The 18,766-nt window shown below is 33.1% G+C and overlaps 1 protein-coding gene across 2 annotated transcripts; it reads left to right on the forward strand.

Annotated features, from left to right (window-relative positions):
- Positions 1-1,396: 1,396 nt before the first annotated feature.
- LOC146527300 (uncharacterized) lies at positions 1,397-16,799 on the forward strand. 2 transcript variants are annotated; one of them, XM_085205494.1, is made up of 4 exons: positions 1,397-2,592; positions 6,586-6,769; positions 11,701-11,792; positions 14,928-16,799. In XM_085205494.1, the coding sequence occupies exons 2-4, from the start codon at positions 6,752-6,754 to the stop codon at positions 15,160-15,162; spliced, it is 345 nt and encodes a 114-aa protein (XP_085061620.1). In that variant the 5' UTR covers positions 1,397-2,592; positions 6,586-6,751; the 3' UTR covers positions 15,163-16,799. The 2 variants fall into 2 exon arrangements, with proteins under 2 accessions (XP_085061620.1, XP_085061619.1); XM_085205493.1 differs by lacking the exons at positions 1,397-2,592; positions 6,586-6,769 and adding an exon at positions 6,807-10,635.
- The last annotated feature ends 1,967 nt before the right edge of the window (positions 16,800-18,766 follow it).

An 18,766-nucleotide genomic window follows, 5' to 3' on the forward strand; every position in this document is an offset into this window, starting at 1 on the left:
GATTTTAAAATTTGAAGCAGTGCTGCCACTTAAAAATAAAGACTATTTATATCATAAAAAGGATAGGAAAAATAATTATATAGAGAATTATTTACTAATATTAATAGGCATTAAGATAAGTAATTTGGTAATATTAATAACTAGTTAATAAGATTTAAAGATGTTTCCATACAAACTTTCAACACCTATTTCATGCGAAATTGAATTGAATCCTTGAATTTTTTTATTAAAAGTAAATGGTAAAATAACTAAGATTATTGATATTTTTTATTTATTTGAATATTATACAGATGCTTATAATTTTACACAGAGAGCAACGTTCACGTCGCAATAAGCTAAAATTGTCATAGATGTCGCTACAAATAAATTAATTTGAATAGTTCTCAATAATATATCATAATGAAACTATTATGATTTTCTAACTACTGGAAGGTTATAAAAGAAAAATCGAAAATTATATACATAATTTAAAAAAAAGAATCTTTTTATTTTTCAGAAACAAAACAAAAATGAAATAATAATACCATCCTGCCACAGTTAAATAAGGAAGTGTCAGACTAAACGTAACTAACCCTTTGTTATGTATACAGGGTGGAAGAGGCTGCGCTTCTTTAATTGAAACTGCATATAGGGTAAAAAATTTCAAACTCGAAGCTAAAGAAATTAATCAAGATGCCTCAACAGTTTGGACGTAGGATTTTTTTTTCATTTCACGATTTTTCTCTATACCTGTATTTCGTGTGACGCACACATACACATACTACTACAAAAATACTACTAAGCGTTGCCAAACTTCTACTTTTCATTCGTCAAAACAAAACCGAACGAGAAAGAACGATATCTCGCGTTCTTTTTCACGCAATTACCTATTTATTATAAATCTAAATAATGTTCAAACCTCTTATTAAAATTGTTTAACAAAATCCTACTTTAAGTCAATTTATTATATCACTTTTATTATGAAATTATTTAGAAATACTGCATGGTTATTGAACCACCCACAAAGTTATATTCAAAATTTTTAACACAAAATGATATTGAACTACGATAGATAGGTACTTACATTTAACATTAGTTTTACATCGTCGTTGTCGCATTCTCCTTTTACTATCACTAATATTTACATCATAAGTAATATTAAAAACTCAACATTTGTTTGAAATGTCTTAAAAAATGTATGTTTTGATAGTACACTCAAATACTGACACAATAGTTTCACATTTGAGAAAAATACTCAGTAATCACATCATCACGATCACGAAACATTCATCATGATTTTAGAAATCCGATTAATGATAAAATTAATATTAAACAACATCCAAATAATTTAAAACACTTAATAATTATTCAATGTATAAAGTTAAACAAAATAATGTAAATACAAAAGAACTTAGCCGTTCCGCGGCTAAGTTCTGTTCTCACACAGATAATTAAAAACATTGTAATAGTTGCCATTAACTAAAATACTTATCGAATATACTATTAAATTTTTTATTAAGATTTTCATTATTATTTATATTTGTATGATTATTTTGATAGAAAATCGTATAAAAATTAAATATTAAACGAGTTTTATAATGTTACACGAGGACCTGCGAAAACTCAATACGAAATAAATTAATATTTAGTAATTATTTGTAAATAGTATTGATAATTTTATTAATTATTTTAATATCAAATCATGCGTAAAAAGTATAATCTACATTTATTATGAATTATAGTGTTATATTGCACAATCAATCAATATTAAAAATGAATTTTGTTATCTGTACAAAGACACCCCGCTCACGCCGCACCGATTACCGGGGATTCCCATAGAATCGGTGCGGCGCGTACATTCTGCGCAATAGTAGTTGGGTCGGACTATAGCTGAATGCTATTTACTAAACCATATAAATACAACGGGTTATGGGCCCAGACCACGTTGTAACAATAATAAAGAAGATTGCATCAATCGTAGAAAATTAGAAATACTGGCGAGATTAAAACAGCGTTACTTCACGCGACGCTTTGGCGTTGGTATTGAAATTTGGAGGTTAAGTTGCCGGGAAGGAATAAAAAAGAAAAACAAGCAAAATAAACAATCACAATGAAAAGGAAACAGCACAGTAATAAAACTGGAAGGAGTGAAAAATTGGAATGCTTGGAAGTTCCAAACCATAATACTACTACGGGGGGAAATTGTGTCATCATCATCTGCATTTATTGTAAAAAGAAATGCTACAATTAAAAGAAATATTAAATGTTTCAAGTGTAATAATATGGGTCATTATCGAGCTGAATGTAATGTGGACAGAAAATGTAATATTTATTGTTAAAAAAAGTGAAAAAAAATGCTATTATTGTAATAATTTTGTAAACATGTTAAAAATGAGTGTTAGTTTAAAACGGGAACATAAAAAATGTGTTTGTAGTGCAACAAAAGTAAAATTAAAAACCTAATAGAAATAATTCAATAAAAGTGTGTTTAAAGTGTATTCCTAAGTGTTGCGTTAATTTAACATCAGCTCGCCGCCGTTGCCTACATACCTACGCTAGTTGCTGCGACTCGATTTCTTGAATGAAGCGTGCGCGACGTTGCCGCTTTGACAGGTAAGTGTGTGAGTGATAATATAACACTTTACAAATGGCGTTTTTTTTTAAAACGATTATTTTATTATTTATTTTGTTTGAAAAAATAACTTTTTCATTTTTGGGAATTATTTTTTTTCTGAATTATATTATGCTTTTATAGAGTAGTTAAAACTGTGGTTTCATTTAAAGTGGTGCCGTCAATTCCACCCTGTATATTGTATATATATATATATCTTTTAGGCGAAGGCAGTATCTTAGATGGATCTCTTATTACGTGCACTCTCCTATTGTTTAATGTTCTCTCTATGCCGTACATTCTCTTTTTTTGTGTTCTTCATTCGTGATTAGTGCTGGATTGGCACGCTCGGAACGCCATAAATAAAGAACAACAACAATATATTTAAAATTTTAATATTTTTTATTTCTTGGCCTAATAACTTCATTTGATAAATATTCAAATGTTAAAGTAAAATAAAGTATAGAGGGCCTTGACGTAAGCTCTGAGGTTTTGTATTTAATTCATGTTTTCAAGTAATATTAATTGGTAATTTATAAATTATAAATTTAGTATATATGGGTCATTCTCACGAAAATACGAAATTCATGTCCTAATTGATTTTTTCTAAGTAGTTATGAAATTTAAGCAATTATTATTATTTTGTTACTAAGTATGCAATAGTGCATACATAATACCTATGCGACTTTCTAATAAACTAGATATCTGATATTTCTTTTCCCTATGTTAACATCAGAAAAACATTCCCTCGCTATGTCCCAAACCCCAGATTCAAATACTCTATGTTCGCTAAATTGATACATTTCGCTAAATTTTATGTCACACTTTTACTGATCGCTTAATATAAAGTGGTTTTCTTAAAATATTCATAATTACAAAAAAATAAATAAAGGTAATTGAAACTTATGCTTTTGTTTTACTTTGTCCCAAAAACAATAATCATTCCCTCACACTTGTGTTCACAGCCCATTTTTTAACGTGTTATTTAAATTACATTAACGCACTCATTTGTTTTTGACAGTTGGCAGTGCTGCTAATAATTTACTAAAGCGAATTCATCTTGTGCATGCACATAGTTTCTATTAAGAAAAGATTTAGTTCATAATTTACTAAGTTACATTTCTGGCCGTCATTACATCACATCTTATAAAAATAAGGTTATCAATTTTAACTAATTAACTAATAAACGTTAACGTTGGTTTTGGTAACTAATAACGTGACCATAAAATGCAATACGAAAGAATGCATTTTTATGTGCCTTTCTGGCGGTAATGTTTAATTTCGTCATTCCCTCACCGTCATTCCCTCATAATTATCTGTAGTGCGGAAATGATGCGATGTGAAGGAATGATTATTTTAACCATGCGCTTTGTAGGCTTTGTGTGTTTTGACTGCATTAACGCTAATTGGTCTTTGCTTTCTCATCTTGGAGCTTTATTAACATAAATATTGCAAAAAAAATCATTAATTAATGACACACAATTAAAATTGAAAAAAAAAAGAGTATAATCGGAAACGTAAAGAAAAATGAAGAGTTATCTTATCAATTTAGAAAGACTTCGCTAAAGAGTAAGAAAAAAGGACAAGTAAAACCTGTACCTGAAATGAGTTCAAGGGAAAAAAGACTAAAACGAAAGAGTTGGAAAAAAAAAATTGTCAAACCTATACGGATTGTTGACATATAGGGATAAAAAAGGTTAGGTAAGGTGCTGTGTAAGAATTCAAGTTCTTTATGGCGTTAATAGGCAACAGAGTACTCTTCATACAGGTGTACTTTATTTACGTCGCAATGGTGCTGTCAAAGTCCACACTATTAGCTCTCTATCTAAAAATAACCGACACGATAATTTGAATAATTTAAAAACTAAGATTTGAACATTCATATAATTCACATCTTGAGTGATAGTCCAGTTAATCAATACAAGAACAAGTTTATTTTCACATTGTATCTCGACATATAAATAATTTATATCCGAGAACGAGATTATTTTCATGGCATTATTCATAACCAGGCCATGGAAAATATGCGCCCGATGGTGTGGGAGGAATTTTAAAAAGAACTACCGATAGAGCTGTGGCTGAAGGCTTTGATATTGTGAATTTCATGAAACTCAAAAATATATATTACTCGAAAGATGTCCTTCAATAATATTAATTGAAGTAACCACCCCTGATATCGTAGGGATAGAAAATTTAGTAAGCCTATCAGAATCAATCGCTGCATTTCGTGGAACTCAAAAAAATCTCGAGTTCATAAATCTTTCGTGCAACGATTGCACTGGAAAGTGTAGTCATTATCATTAAGGGTATTACTCGTCTTCCAAGAATAATTTTTGTATGTAAAATTCAAACCCAGGGTGCATCGGATAATAAGCAATGTTCAAAAGATATCCCTGATGAGAATGTTATAGGAATAGATCCAGATTATAATATATAGATAATATCCCTATATTATCTATACATTATAATCTGGACCATGTTATTATTAATAATAAAAATAATAACACTTTATTGCACATTTACAAATGGATTATACGTTTGATTTACACCGTACATATTATAAGATCAATGTGCAATGGCGGCCTTATCGCTAAGAGCGATCTCTTACAGGCAACCAACAATACAAGATTTATAAAAAAAAGGTGTAAAAAGTATTAAATGGGACGTTAAGACTTACCCATAAACATAGATGATATGGAGGTTAGATGGACAAATTTCTTTAGTTTGTGAAGAAATTTTTGAAAGCGCACATGACTAGAGGTTATATAATTTGGAAATGGTCGATATTAATAGCCCTGCTTCACATCGCGTAGATGAACAACTGTGGCTTGGAGGCTGAATCTTCTGTAATACTGATGTATTACAGAAGATTCAGCCTCCAACAATAATAAAAAGAGGATGCTACTTCGTAAAGGAAATGGAAAAGGGTGATTAACTGAGTTGATCAAAGAAAGATTCTTGATATTTACATTTAATATTTTGTGTTTTTGAAACTGATTTTCATTGTTTTGGCGTATTGCCCTTTTTATTTAATAGCAAGAATGGTACTTTTCCTTTCACTTTATTAGTTTGTAAGTAATTTTAAATAAATCAATAGTGCGATTCGCAAAACTTAAAACGCTGTGGTTTTCAAAAGAAAAGACAATGTTTTAAGTACAAAAAATAACATTATTAGATTTGTGAGAAGAATTAATAAGTAAATGTTACTTTTTCATTGTTATTTAAAGCATAATTCTTTTGTCATTAAACATGTATTTTAGTACTTAATTATCATAAATATATTAACACTCATTCCCTCACGTACCGCATCATTCCCTCATTCTCAATTTTTTTAACTACCTTCTTTATCCCATGAAAACCCACTTATTTTGGGGACCACTATATCATTGATAATTAGTTACACTAGCACTATAAAATTCACAGAAAAGAACAGTTAAATATTGCAAATATTTTTCATAAATTTTTGAAACCCTAATTTCGTATTTTCGCTAGAATGACCCATATATTTTTTTATATTTAGTATATATAATATCGTTTTTAAATTTATTGGCCAAAAGTCACGATGTAATATACCGACAGTTATGTAGATGTCGCTATTAAGAACTTAATTTAGCGTTAACGGTATTTAGGTAAGAGTAGTTATAATTTTTTTTTATTTATATTTTTTTTCCTGTTCTTTAAAAGTTTTTGCCTAAGTTATTTTAACTATTACTTTAATACAGAACTATCTATATACTTATCTATATTTATATATATAATACAGTAAAAATATTTTGTCTGTACATATAGTATATTTGACTGAAATGGATAGAGGGGCACTTAAAAAGAATAATAGAAAGCAAAAATATTTTATTTGAATTTCTTGTCTGTCTGTCTGTATGTATGTATGTTCACGCTAATTTTTGAAAGTACTGAACCGATTTACGTCTGCTAGTACTTTAATAAAGTAAGGACGGTGTGTTTATAATTAAAAAATAGTAATGTTCGCGTTCTAGAGTGGAGACCACGCCTCAGCAAGCGTAATGTAGGACGTCCTCCAGCTAGATGGGATGACGATATTCGCAAAGCGACGGACAACGGCTGGATGCGAAGAGCTGAAGATCGAGCTCAGTGGCGTGCCATTGGAGAGGCCTATGTCCAGCAGTGGACGAGTACAGGCTGATGATGATGATGATGAATGTGATTTAAAAATACTAATCTATACTAATATAATAAAGCGGAAGAGTTTGTTTGTTTGTTTGTTTGTTTGTTTGTTTGTTTGTTTGAACGCTAAGATCTCTGGATCTACTGGTCCGATTTACAATGTTTTTGTTTTGTATGAAAGCTGCATTCTTCAGAAGTGCTATAGGCTATATAACATTACATTACACATACAAACTAATATATTTTAAAATACTTTCTAATTTGACATGCAATTTATTCTGCCATGTTAATAACAACCGTCGCGTCGCTACGCAACCGTTACCGCGACATTTTGATATTCATCCATAAATATAATAGTCACTTTTAGCATTTCATCTAGATTGAAATTATTTCTATAGAAATTATATTCTTATATTTCAAGCAGGCGTAGCCGCGTCCGGGTCCGCTAGTATTACATATTGGGCATATTACAATATCTACATAGGCACACGAAGGCATCTTAATATAATCTTCTTATAATTAGTTTCATGTTGCACTCCGCGTACAGCCGGGTAGGCAGTGCTAAATTTTTCAAGACATGTCGTGTTGAGTAGATGAAGGATGGGCTTGCCTTGAGCGAAGAAATTAAAAAATTAACAAATAGTAGTAGTTCCTCTGACTTTCTTTTTACTCTAACAATTATTATGTATCACTTTCTATGAACTATCAAGAAGGAAGCATAGAAGAGGAGGAGGTCTCGATCAAACGTAATTTTACGTGATGCATCACAGATAGGTCACTTTCCTTATTATATAATAGAGACGTGCCTTCCCGACAATGTAACTATAACTTATATAATAAATATACGACTATAATTTAAATTTATATACATACACTCATTTTGTATGTATCATAAATAAAAATATTTACCGAGTAGCAATCTAAGAAATTATTGTATTATGCGATTTTAGCTCTTATTTTATTGGTTTAGCGTGTATTTTTCTATATTGCAGTTGTTTAAATTATTTGCTTTGTTAGAATGTACGATATATTTTATTATGGATAGCATTCACTGTATGTTTCGCGATGCATCTTAATTTAATACCATTGACGGTTAAATTGTAGGTCGCAATCTAAAAGTTTCTCTAGAATTATTTATACTGGTAATATTAATGTTTATAATTTGATTATCCTGTTATTAAAGTACAATTCGAAGAGTTAAAAAATTATAGAGATAGGTACCTATTTACCTAATTGCTTAGGTATTGGGTTACCTAAAAATTAAAAAGGTTTAAAATATAAAATGGGACAAGACTCCAGGCCGTCTGTGACTAGGGCTCCAGACAGTGGCGTAGCAAGCTTAAGCACCCGGGGCAAAATACTTTTACAGCGCCCCCCAGGCGAACACAATATAATTTCATATTTATGTTTAAATAGTTTTGCGGACTATTTGGCGCCCCTTTATGAGCGGCGCCCGGGGCATGATGACCCCCCTCCACCCTCCCTCACTACGCCACTGGCACCAGAGAGAGGAACCTCCTCACAATACGCGCCGTTTCATATAATACTGCCATCTGCAGTCTCGTAAGATGTTTGTTTTTTCCGCTACTAAACCGTTAATGATACGACTATCGGCAAAATGATAGTCACATTAACGGAAACAAATGTTATTATTAAATGGTACGTTCTACCTTCTACGTTTATGAGGATAGCAATTTCAAAATCCAAAGTAAACTGCTTCGTTAGGACTTCTATGACTAAATGGATTTCGAAACGAACTAGCTAGTAATATTGCAACAACTTGAAAACGCATTCAATCGACAAACAATCCTTTCAATTTTCCTGAACAGATTGTTTGTTCTCGACTGCAGATAAATCCGGACAAAGTCGGTACAATGGCGCGATGTGAATAGAACCGGAACATAGCGACGGACATCTCTTATCAATTTCTATGTTATCTGATAGATACTGTACCTACTGTTTGCGGCTTCGCCCGCTTGAACTACGCATTTAATTACTTATATAAATTACTTTCGTGTTTTAATAACAATATCACTTTTGAGATTATATCTATACATTGAAAACTAAAGTTTCAGTGAATTCAATAATATTTTTTTGTGGCAATTATGTTGAACCAATTACTTTTGTGGCGGTAGTCCACACGCTCCACACGCTTTATTTATTTTTTTTTAATAATTTTATATATTCGGGCGAAATCCAGGTGCGAGCGCCTAGAGAGCAAAATGGCTCCCGCTTGACCGTTCAAGCGACAGCTGATCCTTTGTTCTCGCGGAACCGGTTTCCGCCGTCGGGAGGTCAATCGCCGTGCTGCTGAATGCTGATACAGTGCCTTCCTTACTACTCGCGACGACCGCACGCCTGATTTCCCTCCGTGTCAATTAATAATTACGCAAAACCTATCACTAATTATCCTTTCTCTTTTCTTGAGATTTTTGTTTTTAAATTCCATTGTAATCCTTCCGTAATCTTACCTTCTGTGCTTTCTTACTGTGCTTACTTTATTTCTTGTGCTTTTCTTTGTTTTTCTTTGTTATACATGTTTTATATTATTTATTCCTTTTTGCCTTATCTAGAGTAGCATAGCTTTGTTTTTATTGCTTTTCCTTATCCTATACGCTCCTCACTTTATTGATATAACTTTTTTATTTGTGAACTTTATCTTAATACAATAGTAAAAAATGCACTTAAATCGATTAAATCGGTTCTGAGATTAGCGTGAACAAACGCACAGACAGACAAAATTTTTAAGAATCATTGTTTTGGGTTTTATTGAATAGTGTTTCCTTTCAGCAGGTGATATGCTTTTACCTACTTATTTCATTCTCCACTTTCCGACTTCCAACGAACAATTATTTTATTTTTAGGGTTCCGTACCTCAAAAGGAAAACCTTTATACGTTTCACATGACTTTGTTGTCCGTCTGTCGATGAACACCATTTATCTCACGTATCAAGCTGACATTAATATCTAATATTTAGGTCTACAGTCAATCAATACAGTTAAACAAAATACGAATATTTATGTATCGTGTTTCCTGCATTTTGTATACATAATTTCCCACGTAATTAAAACTTATAATTAACTTTCCGTGGGTATTATTTATAAAAACTGGCATCACGAGAAAGCTTACAATATAAATAAAGAAATAAACCCGAAAAATTGACAGGTAATTAATAGAGAAAAAAGTCACAAATTTATATTTGTTGTTGATTTGATATAAAATGAGTGCATACGCCCGTAAATTTACATCTTTACTACAAAGACCTAAAATTCTGAAATTGGTACAAAACCCTCGGTGCACGAGTAGGACTCGCGCTTAACTGGATTTTTTAACGTCTAGCTTTCTAACGGTCAAGCAAGCCTGAGCCATAAATCGAATTCCCGAAGCTTCCGTTTACAATATAAGATACCTTCCAACCGCATCACGATTAAAATATCATATACTCGTGAATAAGCATTTATTACAGTAAAATATTTTAATTATCTTTTTTTACATTTTTATATAGACTCAGATTTTGCTTCAATATTATTTAATGAAACGGTACTTATTTAACATTTCAACTCTACAAGCAGTTCGATGAAGCGAACCAGCAATTTTTATTGAATTCCATTGAAATCAACTATTTAAAATTACTTACAATATCTTTATTTCCTTTGAAATCAATACAAAAATAGTCTGATAGTTGTTGCCATAATAAATTAAACTGAAAAGAATTTATTCTTAAACTTTTCTAGTGGCAAGGGCCGTAAGTTTGACAAGCTCTGGCTAAATGCCAAATAAGATACTCCTATAAAAGGCATTAATAGGAAATATATCATCAGTGGTATAACGAGGTTTCTATACAGTGAGTTCTAATATTGTCAGTTTTCTTTGAACATTTAACATGAATTTAAAAAAGCTGGTAGGTGCCCATATATGGAGTTATAATAAATTAGTGTCTAATGGCCGGCGACGCACCTGTAGTTCCTTCTGGCGTTGCACGGGGTCGTGGGCGGCGGTGATCACCATCAGGTGACCCGAACGCTCGTTTGCTTTGTCCTTTTTCCATAAAAAAAAATTGTGAACGTTTTTAAAATCCATTCTTTTAACAGACGGTTTAAATGAAGTGATTTGAGTTATGTCTAGGCAACTTATCCAGACGTATAATGTAAGTTATAGTATAGGGGTATAGCGAATATTAATTACTTTGCTCTTGTAGGGGCATTAATATTATTTATAAAGATCAATTGTAAACACTATATCAGCACCCTAAATTTATCCGCTACAAATGCAAATGTGAAATGATTTTCCACTATTGTTTTGTAGCGTATAAATAAATAAATTAAATATACAATAACGGAGTTGAATATAGAGTCTCCTATTATTAACATCGTCGTAGTGCCCACTCTCTCTTCACCCACTACTAGCCCACTAGCCCACATTCTCTAACAGGAATAGGTCCACGAACCACTATGACATAGAAATATGAATGTTCCATCCGAAACCATCGCCGCTGAATATTGAACTTTTTCAGAAATTGATTCGACTGATTGGTTCTGTGTTTTAACAGCTGTCTTAGCTAAATGTGTGGAACGTGACGTTTTTGAAGCGTTTTCCAATTATTTAAGACTTTCAGGATGCATTTCATCCAGGAACTTCTTTTCTGCTCGATACAGAATTTTATATATATCATTTGTTAGGTAGTAATACAATTCGATTTCACGCTGTATCCCGCACACAGCAAGGTAGGCAGAGGGAACCTCGTGTTAACACACTCCGTTCCCCACTTTCCGCCTAATTCTGGAGGTATTGCGCGTTGAGTTGCGGAACTCTACGCTGCTTGATAGGTAGTAGTTACCTATAAAATATAAATATTCATTGAGTTGAAATCGAACCCATAACTATAACTGGTCTTTGATAGCGTCATGAAAATTAGTATACAAATAAATATTTGAAAATTGAATATATATATTTCTTATATTTACAGATAGTTATCATATTTGCTGTATCAGTACATATTCCCTCAAGTATCGGTGAAGAGATGCAAGAAAAAGGGCAGGTGTCGACTAATTCACCAATGTAAGTACAAAGTGTGATGCATCTCACCGGGTGTATATTTTATAATACATTTGATTTGACAATTTGTTATCGACTTCAAACTGAGTTAATAGATCCTCTTATTAGACTGCCCTATTATTTCTGTAGTCAAAGAGAGCTTAGTGTTAGGATACTCCGAATTAGAGACATTTCGTGTTGAATGGTAGGACTTAACGCCGCCGTTCGCCTTTGGGACCGACTTTCTTCAGTCAAAGTTGCATCCATTTGTTATTTATACAATCTATTTACAATACTTTAAATGACTATAATAAAATATAGTAAATAAGTATACCTAATAAACACAAACATATGCCCACACAAAACACTTGTGGTTTCCAAGCACGTTTTGCATACGAATAGGTATGAAATACAATTTTCTATCAATTGTCCAACTAACCATATTACCAGTTTATTTGGTCCTATTGTGTTGGACGTGCCCTAAGGGCCTTTGTTCTAGACTCGCAGTGCTCAAAGGATGTAATATAATTATGCTGTGTTGATTTCGAATATTGAAAATTAAATTATATGTAGGTATTTGTATGGTGTTTGATATATTATGGCTTCGTTATGGCATTAGTATGTGTTTAAGTAAATCTAATGTTAAGGAAAGGCATGGTTTCGCTTATACTGGGAGTAAGCTATGAACTACATATATCAGTTATTTTCCAGCATTACGCTGTATTTTGCATGTAGCAGGGTAAAGGGAACCTGGTGCTAAGACATTCCATCACCAACTTCCCGTCCAATTATCGAGACATTGCGTTGAGTGGCGGAAATAAAAGTTTTTTGGCCAGAGGCGGAGATGAAATTTATTTATTTCCCCGAGTAGGAATAGAACCTCTAATAACGGTTAACGGCTACTTAAAATAATGGATTAAAACATGAGTAGAATCAAAATAATTAAAGTCCTAATACAATTACTAACTAACGTCGCCCTAGCATAATCGTTATACATATTCCAATGAAGAACGGAGTGGCTTAACACTAGGTTCCCTTTGCCTACCTTGTAGTTTGCGGGATACAGCGTGAAATAAAAATAAATAGATATATCAGCTTCACACTGTATCTCGCACACAGCAGGGTAGGCAGAGGGAACCTAGCGTTAACCTAGCGTTTGCCTCGACACCAGATCGAAGAAATGGAAATATAAACGTAAATAAATGTTTCACTTCCTCGAGTTGGGATCGAACCCACAACCGTCGCGTTACAGCCACACCCTTGCGCCGCTGCGTCACGACCACACACTATGTTTTACCTAACAGTATTTGCGAGCACCAGTCGACTCACATTTTGGGCATTCGTCTCGTTATTTCAATATCATTTAGTTTCCTTAAACTGTTTACTCACGAACTACATCACTATGTGTTTAAAACACAGTACGTATCTGCACTTTGAACAATACGAGCATTGCAGTGCTTAATTACTTCGTAAATAAAAATTTAGTTTCGCTAGTTTTTTTTAGGTTTACGCTGTTTCCCGCATGTAGTATAGGGCAGGCACAGGTAACCTATAGTTAATTAGTTATGACAATTTTCGAAGCATTGCGTGTTGGGGGCGGAACTTAACGCCGCGCTTTATCTTGTTACCAGAGCGACGAATTACCACGCTTGTGCCAATGCGCCACGACGGCTTTATTTTTTTTAATTAAAATTTTGCATAGGAGTTACTTATAGGACGTATGTGCTCGCTAAGACGGGAATTTGCAATATTCGACTTCTATGGGGTTGTTTTTGGGGTCGAAAGTTTGTATGAAACTTCGTTACTACAAATGCTAGGAGTCTCAAATTTTGCATAGACGTCATTAGGACGTAGTCATGAAGACAGAAATTAATAATAACATAGTTCACGCGGGTGAAACTGCGAGCGGGCCGCTAGTATTACATATTTTTAAATATATCTATCAATAAATTTATTTCCCTCTTTCAATTCACTTATAGAATATACCTACATATATAGTACTCTTAAATTTTCATTTTAAGTTAATAATAGTGTTAAAACTTTCCGATATTAATAATTAAAAGCTTTCCACACACATGCTCAATGGTTATTGAACTCTCACGTGGACTAAAGTAAATATATTTATCAGTGGCGTAGCTAGGGTATTTGCTGCCCGGTGCGGCTCGGGGGACATGATGCCCCTTTCCTGTTGATGACTTCTAAAAAAAAAAAAAAACCTAATCATCAACCTTGACTTCTAAAAAAAAAAAACTAAATCATCGACGTTGAGTTCTAAAAAAAACAAAGTGATCGTCGACTTTGATGCCCCTTTTATTTTGATGCCCGGTGCGGCTTAAAGGACTTGATGCCCTTTAAAATGATATAAAGTCTAAAAAAACAAAGAAAACACACACTCATCGTCGACTTTGATGCCCTTTTCCTGTTGATGCCCGGTGCGACCGCACCGCTCGCACCCCCCTAGCTACGCCACTGATATTTATATATTTTGTTTATTGGGGGGTAGCCATGCATAAATTTATTATTTCGCTTTATTTTAATTTTTAATTTCAATAGTCGCGGTTAGTTCGATGACGATCCGACGTTGGATTCGGAGTTGTGTTCCGCCATCCTACATGCAATATGTCACATTCGGAAAACTGAAGAACGGAGTGTATGGACACTGACTGTGTTTAACGGAAAATGCATAAAGCTACTACCTACCTTTTAGTAGAGACTGTCTGTTGTGCCGAGAGTCGAGGGATTAATCTTCAATAATGGCATATGCTCGGGTTTAAGGTTCAGCTTCATGCAGTATCCCGCATATAAAAGGATAGGGAACTGCCGAATTTTCCAAGTATTGTGTGTTGAGTAGCGGAACTGAGGGGGAGTGGAAATCGAACCCACAACAGTCACGTTACAGAGACACGCTTGTGCTTCTGTGTCACGACGGCTAGGGCTTAGGAGTAAGGATTATTGGTTTGTATACTGTTTAATGAACAATAATAATCGTTAAATATATATATCAGTGTTAATGTACATATGCTAAATGTGTATATGGGAATTAATATTTATTATACATATTTAGGCATATATAGAGATGATATAGCTATTTATTTGATGATAGAGATATTTTAAAATGTTAAAATATGTATTTACTTTAAATCTTATTATTTCTTTTAGAGATAGATCATCACACCATCACCACGAAACCCCTAAATTCCAAGGGATTTGGAAGAAAAAGTTTATTTGGAAACCTCGATGGGTGAAAACTTGGCAAGAGAAGAAAATATACGTAGCCATATGGAAGAGGATGTGGGGACCTGCCGAGGTTAAGGAGTGGGTACCAATACCTAAACCACCACCGGGCTGGGTTAAGAGTAATCCTGGCAACTATTTTGTCAAAATACCACATTGATCTGACTACTTATGCTGTTTAATCTTAAATTCTCATAACAAAAATGAATTATTTTTTCGAAGAATTACTTTAATTATCGTTGTTGAATAATTTTAAATACCCAATTAGTGTATAACTTAGTAAATATAAGACTAGTCAGATGCTCTCTGGTATTCGAGAAATTGCGGTTTTTTGCGAGCCCTTGGTAAGAAAGAATTGGTAATCTGAAGTGGCAATGGGCGGGGCATATCTGTCGTAGAGCCGACGGCCGCTGGGGCATATGTGTCTTAGAGTAGAGACCCCGTGCAAAACGACCGGTGGGACGACCCCCTGCCAGATGGACCGACGACCTAAAGAGGTTGGCGGGAAGCGGATGGGTCCGAAGAGCTGAGGATCGAGTGTGGTGGTGAAAATTGGGGTTGGCCTATGTCCAGTAGTAGACAAAAGATGGCTGTTGAAGATGATGATGATGATGAGAGCCCTTAGTTTTTACCGAATATAATTAAATACAACAAGTATTACCTATTACGTAATAGGAAAAATCACTAATGTATTAAAAAGTTTGATATATTTAAAAAATAAACTTAAATAGTCCTCCCGACATGAAACTAAAACTCAAAGTGAAATTTCCGGCATAATTTAAGTTCACTATGACTTTCTCACTAATCGAGTTACGTTTACATTTAAAGTGTGGAAGCTAGTGGCTAGTGCTATCAAGTGGCGAGTAGTGCTCCATCCACTCTCCAGAGTTGCAATACCATTACGACACATAGTAAGACTAAATTGAAATGTATTTAATTGGACGTCTACGTACATAGATTAGCTGCCGAAAGGGAAGTCCAGAAGAAGTAATTTCCATTTTGCATCCTCATACTTCCACGAAGTAATATTTGAGATTGGACATTGGCTTTGGCGAGCGAAAAAAAATTGTGGTTAAAGTTACAAAGGCCCGTGTTTAAAAACTCTAAGATTGCTCTCAAGACCGATCTTAGAGTTGAGAACGATTAATAAATACGGGCCTTAGTTATCCACCTTTTTAAAAGGTATAATAAAGTAATGTATATTTTTTTCATTACATTAAAAAATATATATTGTGTCGATACCTATTTATATTTAGTATGGCAATAAGCAATTTTCATTATAAGAGCCTATCTTTTTGTATTTTAATTATTAAGTCAATTTCGTCAGGTAGCACTATATCCAACTTTTTCTTTGTTTTCTGTCTTATGAGAGAAAGTCTCTTGTTTACCTTTCTGTAATTACTTATTATTATAACATATTATTTTCAAGGTAAATTATTATTTAAAATACTTTTGTGTAGTGGTGTAATGCATATATATCCTATTAATATTATAAATGTTCAAGCTTATAAGGATGGATGTTTGTCCTACTTTCACGCAAAAACTACAAAACAAATTTAGATGAAACTTGACAATAATATAGCTTATACAACCGAATATAGGGTATAATTTACGTAAATATTCTATTATATAATATGTATGTACGTAAAAACAGTATGAAACGCTTATATTGTTACAGCGAATTTTAAAAAAATATTGAAATTTGCTGAGCGAAATTACAGGCGAATGTTGTAAATGTAATTTCTTAGTTAATCTGTTATTTTCAATAAAATATATTGTTAGTAATATTGTGTTAAAATTATTGTCGATTTTAGTTTTTTTTATAGTGGAGTTAGTTTGTAAAATATTTTGGTGTACCTATAGGTATATAAAAAAATTAAAATACACCCGGATACTTAAGTTTATCAATTTTTACCAGTTGTATGTACAACTTGACCTCGTATCATGAAATTAATACGAAACAGCCTTTAAGTAACAACGATAACGCCAAGTGCAAATCGAACTCGTAACCATCGCTATACACTGAGACACTTTAATACATCGTCTTGTCTAAGTAAACTATACAAGTTTTCTATACGAACACCTATTAACGAATGACATCACACAGGTGTAGTGCTTATAGTACTTATAATTATTGTATTTTATATATACTGAGGCCAGTTGTAGTGCAGGGGCACAAAGTGTGATTGTAAAACCGATTTATATTTCCATTTCTTCGCTCTGGTTTCGAGGCTAAGAGCGGCGTTGAGTTCTGCTACTCAACATGCTATGCCTCCAGAATTCGGCAGTACGGAGTGTCTTAACACTAGAAGAATGAAAGAAATATGAATGCCGTGGAAATGCGATCTCTTCGTAGGATATGCGGATTCAGATTAGCTGATCGAACCGCAATGAAGAGATACACAGAATGGCAGGTACTAGCGAGGGTGTCGCGGTGAGAATGAAGAACGTGCTCAGCTGATTTGGGCAAGTCGAACGAATGAATGATGAAAGTATAGCAAAAACGATCTATGACGGAAAAGTGAGCGGTAAGAGAGGTAGGGGGAGACCTCGGTTAACCTCCGAAAACACAGAATGAAAAATACTGGAGGAAGGTCACGTAAAAAGCATGAGGATGAGGAGCACGTATGAAGAGGTTGATGACAGTGGACGAGGCAAAAGAGGTATGTAGAGACCATAGCGCTTGGCGCTCCGTGCTCTCTGAATACCCTGCTACGGATAAAGCGTGAAGCTGTGTTGTGTTGTTGTTGTGATTTTCTCATGGATACCATTGTCAGAAATGGAACAAATTAAAACCTTCATGGGAAGTACTACCTTCAAATAAGAAAACAATCATCAAAATCAGGTCACTCAGCCAAAAGTTCTGAGGTAACAAACATAAAAAATACAGTCGAATTGATTCATCACCACCTTGTTTCTAGAAAGCTGTTAAAAACGAACTTAATTTAGACTTTACAAAAATATTCATATTTAAACGCACGAATTCAATATTTTATATAAATAGTTCAATAATTTTACGTGTCATTGTTTGGTTGGAATACAAAAGTGTTGGGAAATAGCAATAACAGATACGTACGCTGTGCGAATGAAATAAATAAATAAATAAAATTGCGACCTTTTCGGATGACCCATTTGTATCAGGAAAACTGAAATAAAAAATACAAAATTGATATCATTGTGGAATTACGAGTATTATAGGTTCAATTCCGAAATATACTAACTATGAGCAATGTTTTTCATTTAATATTTATTTATATATAGATTCCATATTATCTAATACCTATATATATTATTCTTGTGGTGACAACAAAAAAACAACATTTTGACATTACTATGTCGCAATAATTAAAGAGTTTATTATGAATGTTCAAATGTACTATCTAAAGGTTTGTTTGCTTCTATTTATACAAATTTATTGAATTCTTTTTGATCAAATTTATTTTGATAGTTATTATAATAATTGCAACAGCTATAATTTTTATTGCCAAGTTTAAATTATAATTTGAGTAAAAATTGAGCATTTATTTTTTTTATTGTATATAAAATTTTGAGGTAAATGTAGCAATTATTATGTATCCATATATTACCTATATACTTATAATAGATACAAAATTTAAAATTTGAAATTTAAAACTTTTGTTTTTGTCTGTTTGTCTATTTGTCTGTTCGTCTGTTCGCCTGTTCACCTGTTTGCCTGTTGACCATGTTTATTTTGACCATATGAACTGATTGTTATGGGACTAAAATTGAAAAAAGAGGGGGTT

This window comes from Heliconius melpomene, chromosome 21 (assembly GCF_056956725.1).
Source record: "Heliconius melpomene rosina isolate 202511_hmr_F chromosome 21, ASM5695672v1, whole genome shotgun sequence".
NCBI classification, from domain to species: Eukaryota; Metazoa; Arthropoda; class Insecta; order Lepidoptera; family Nymphalidae; genus Heliconius; species Heliconius melpomene.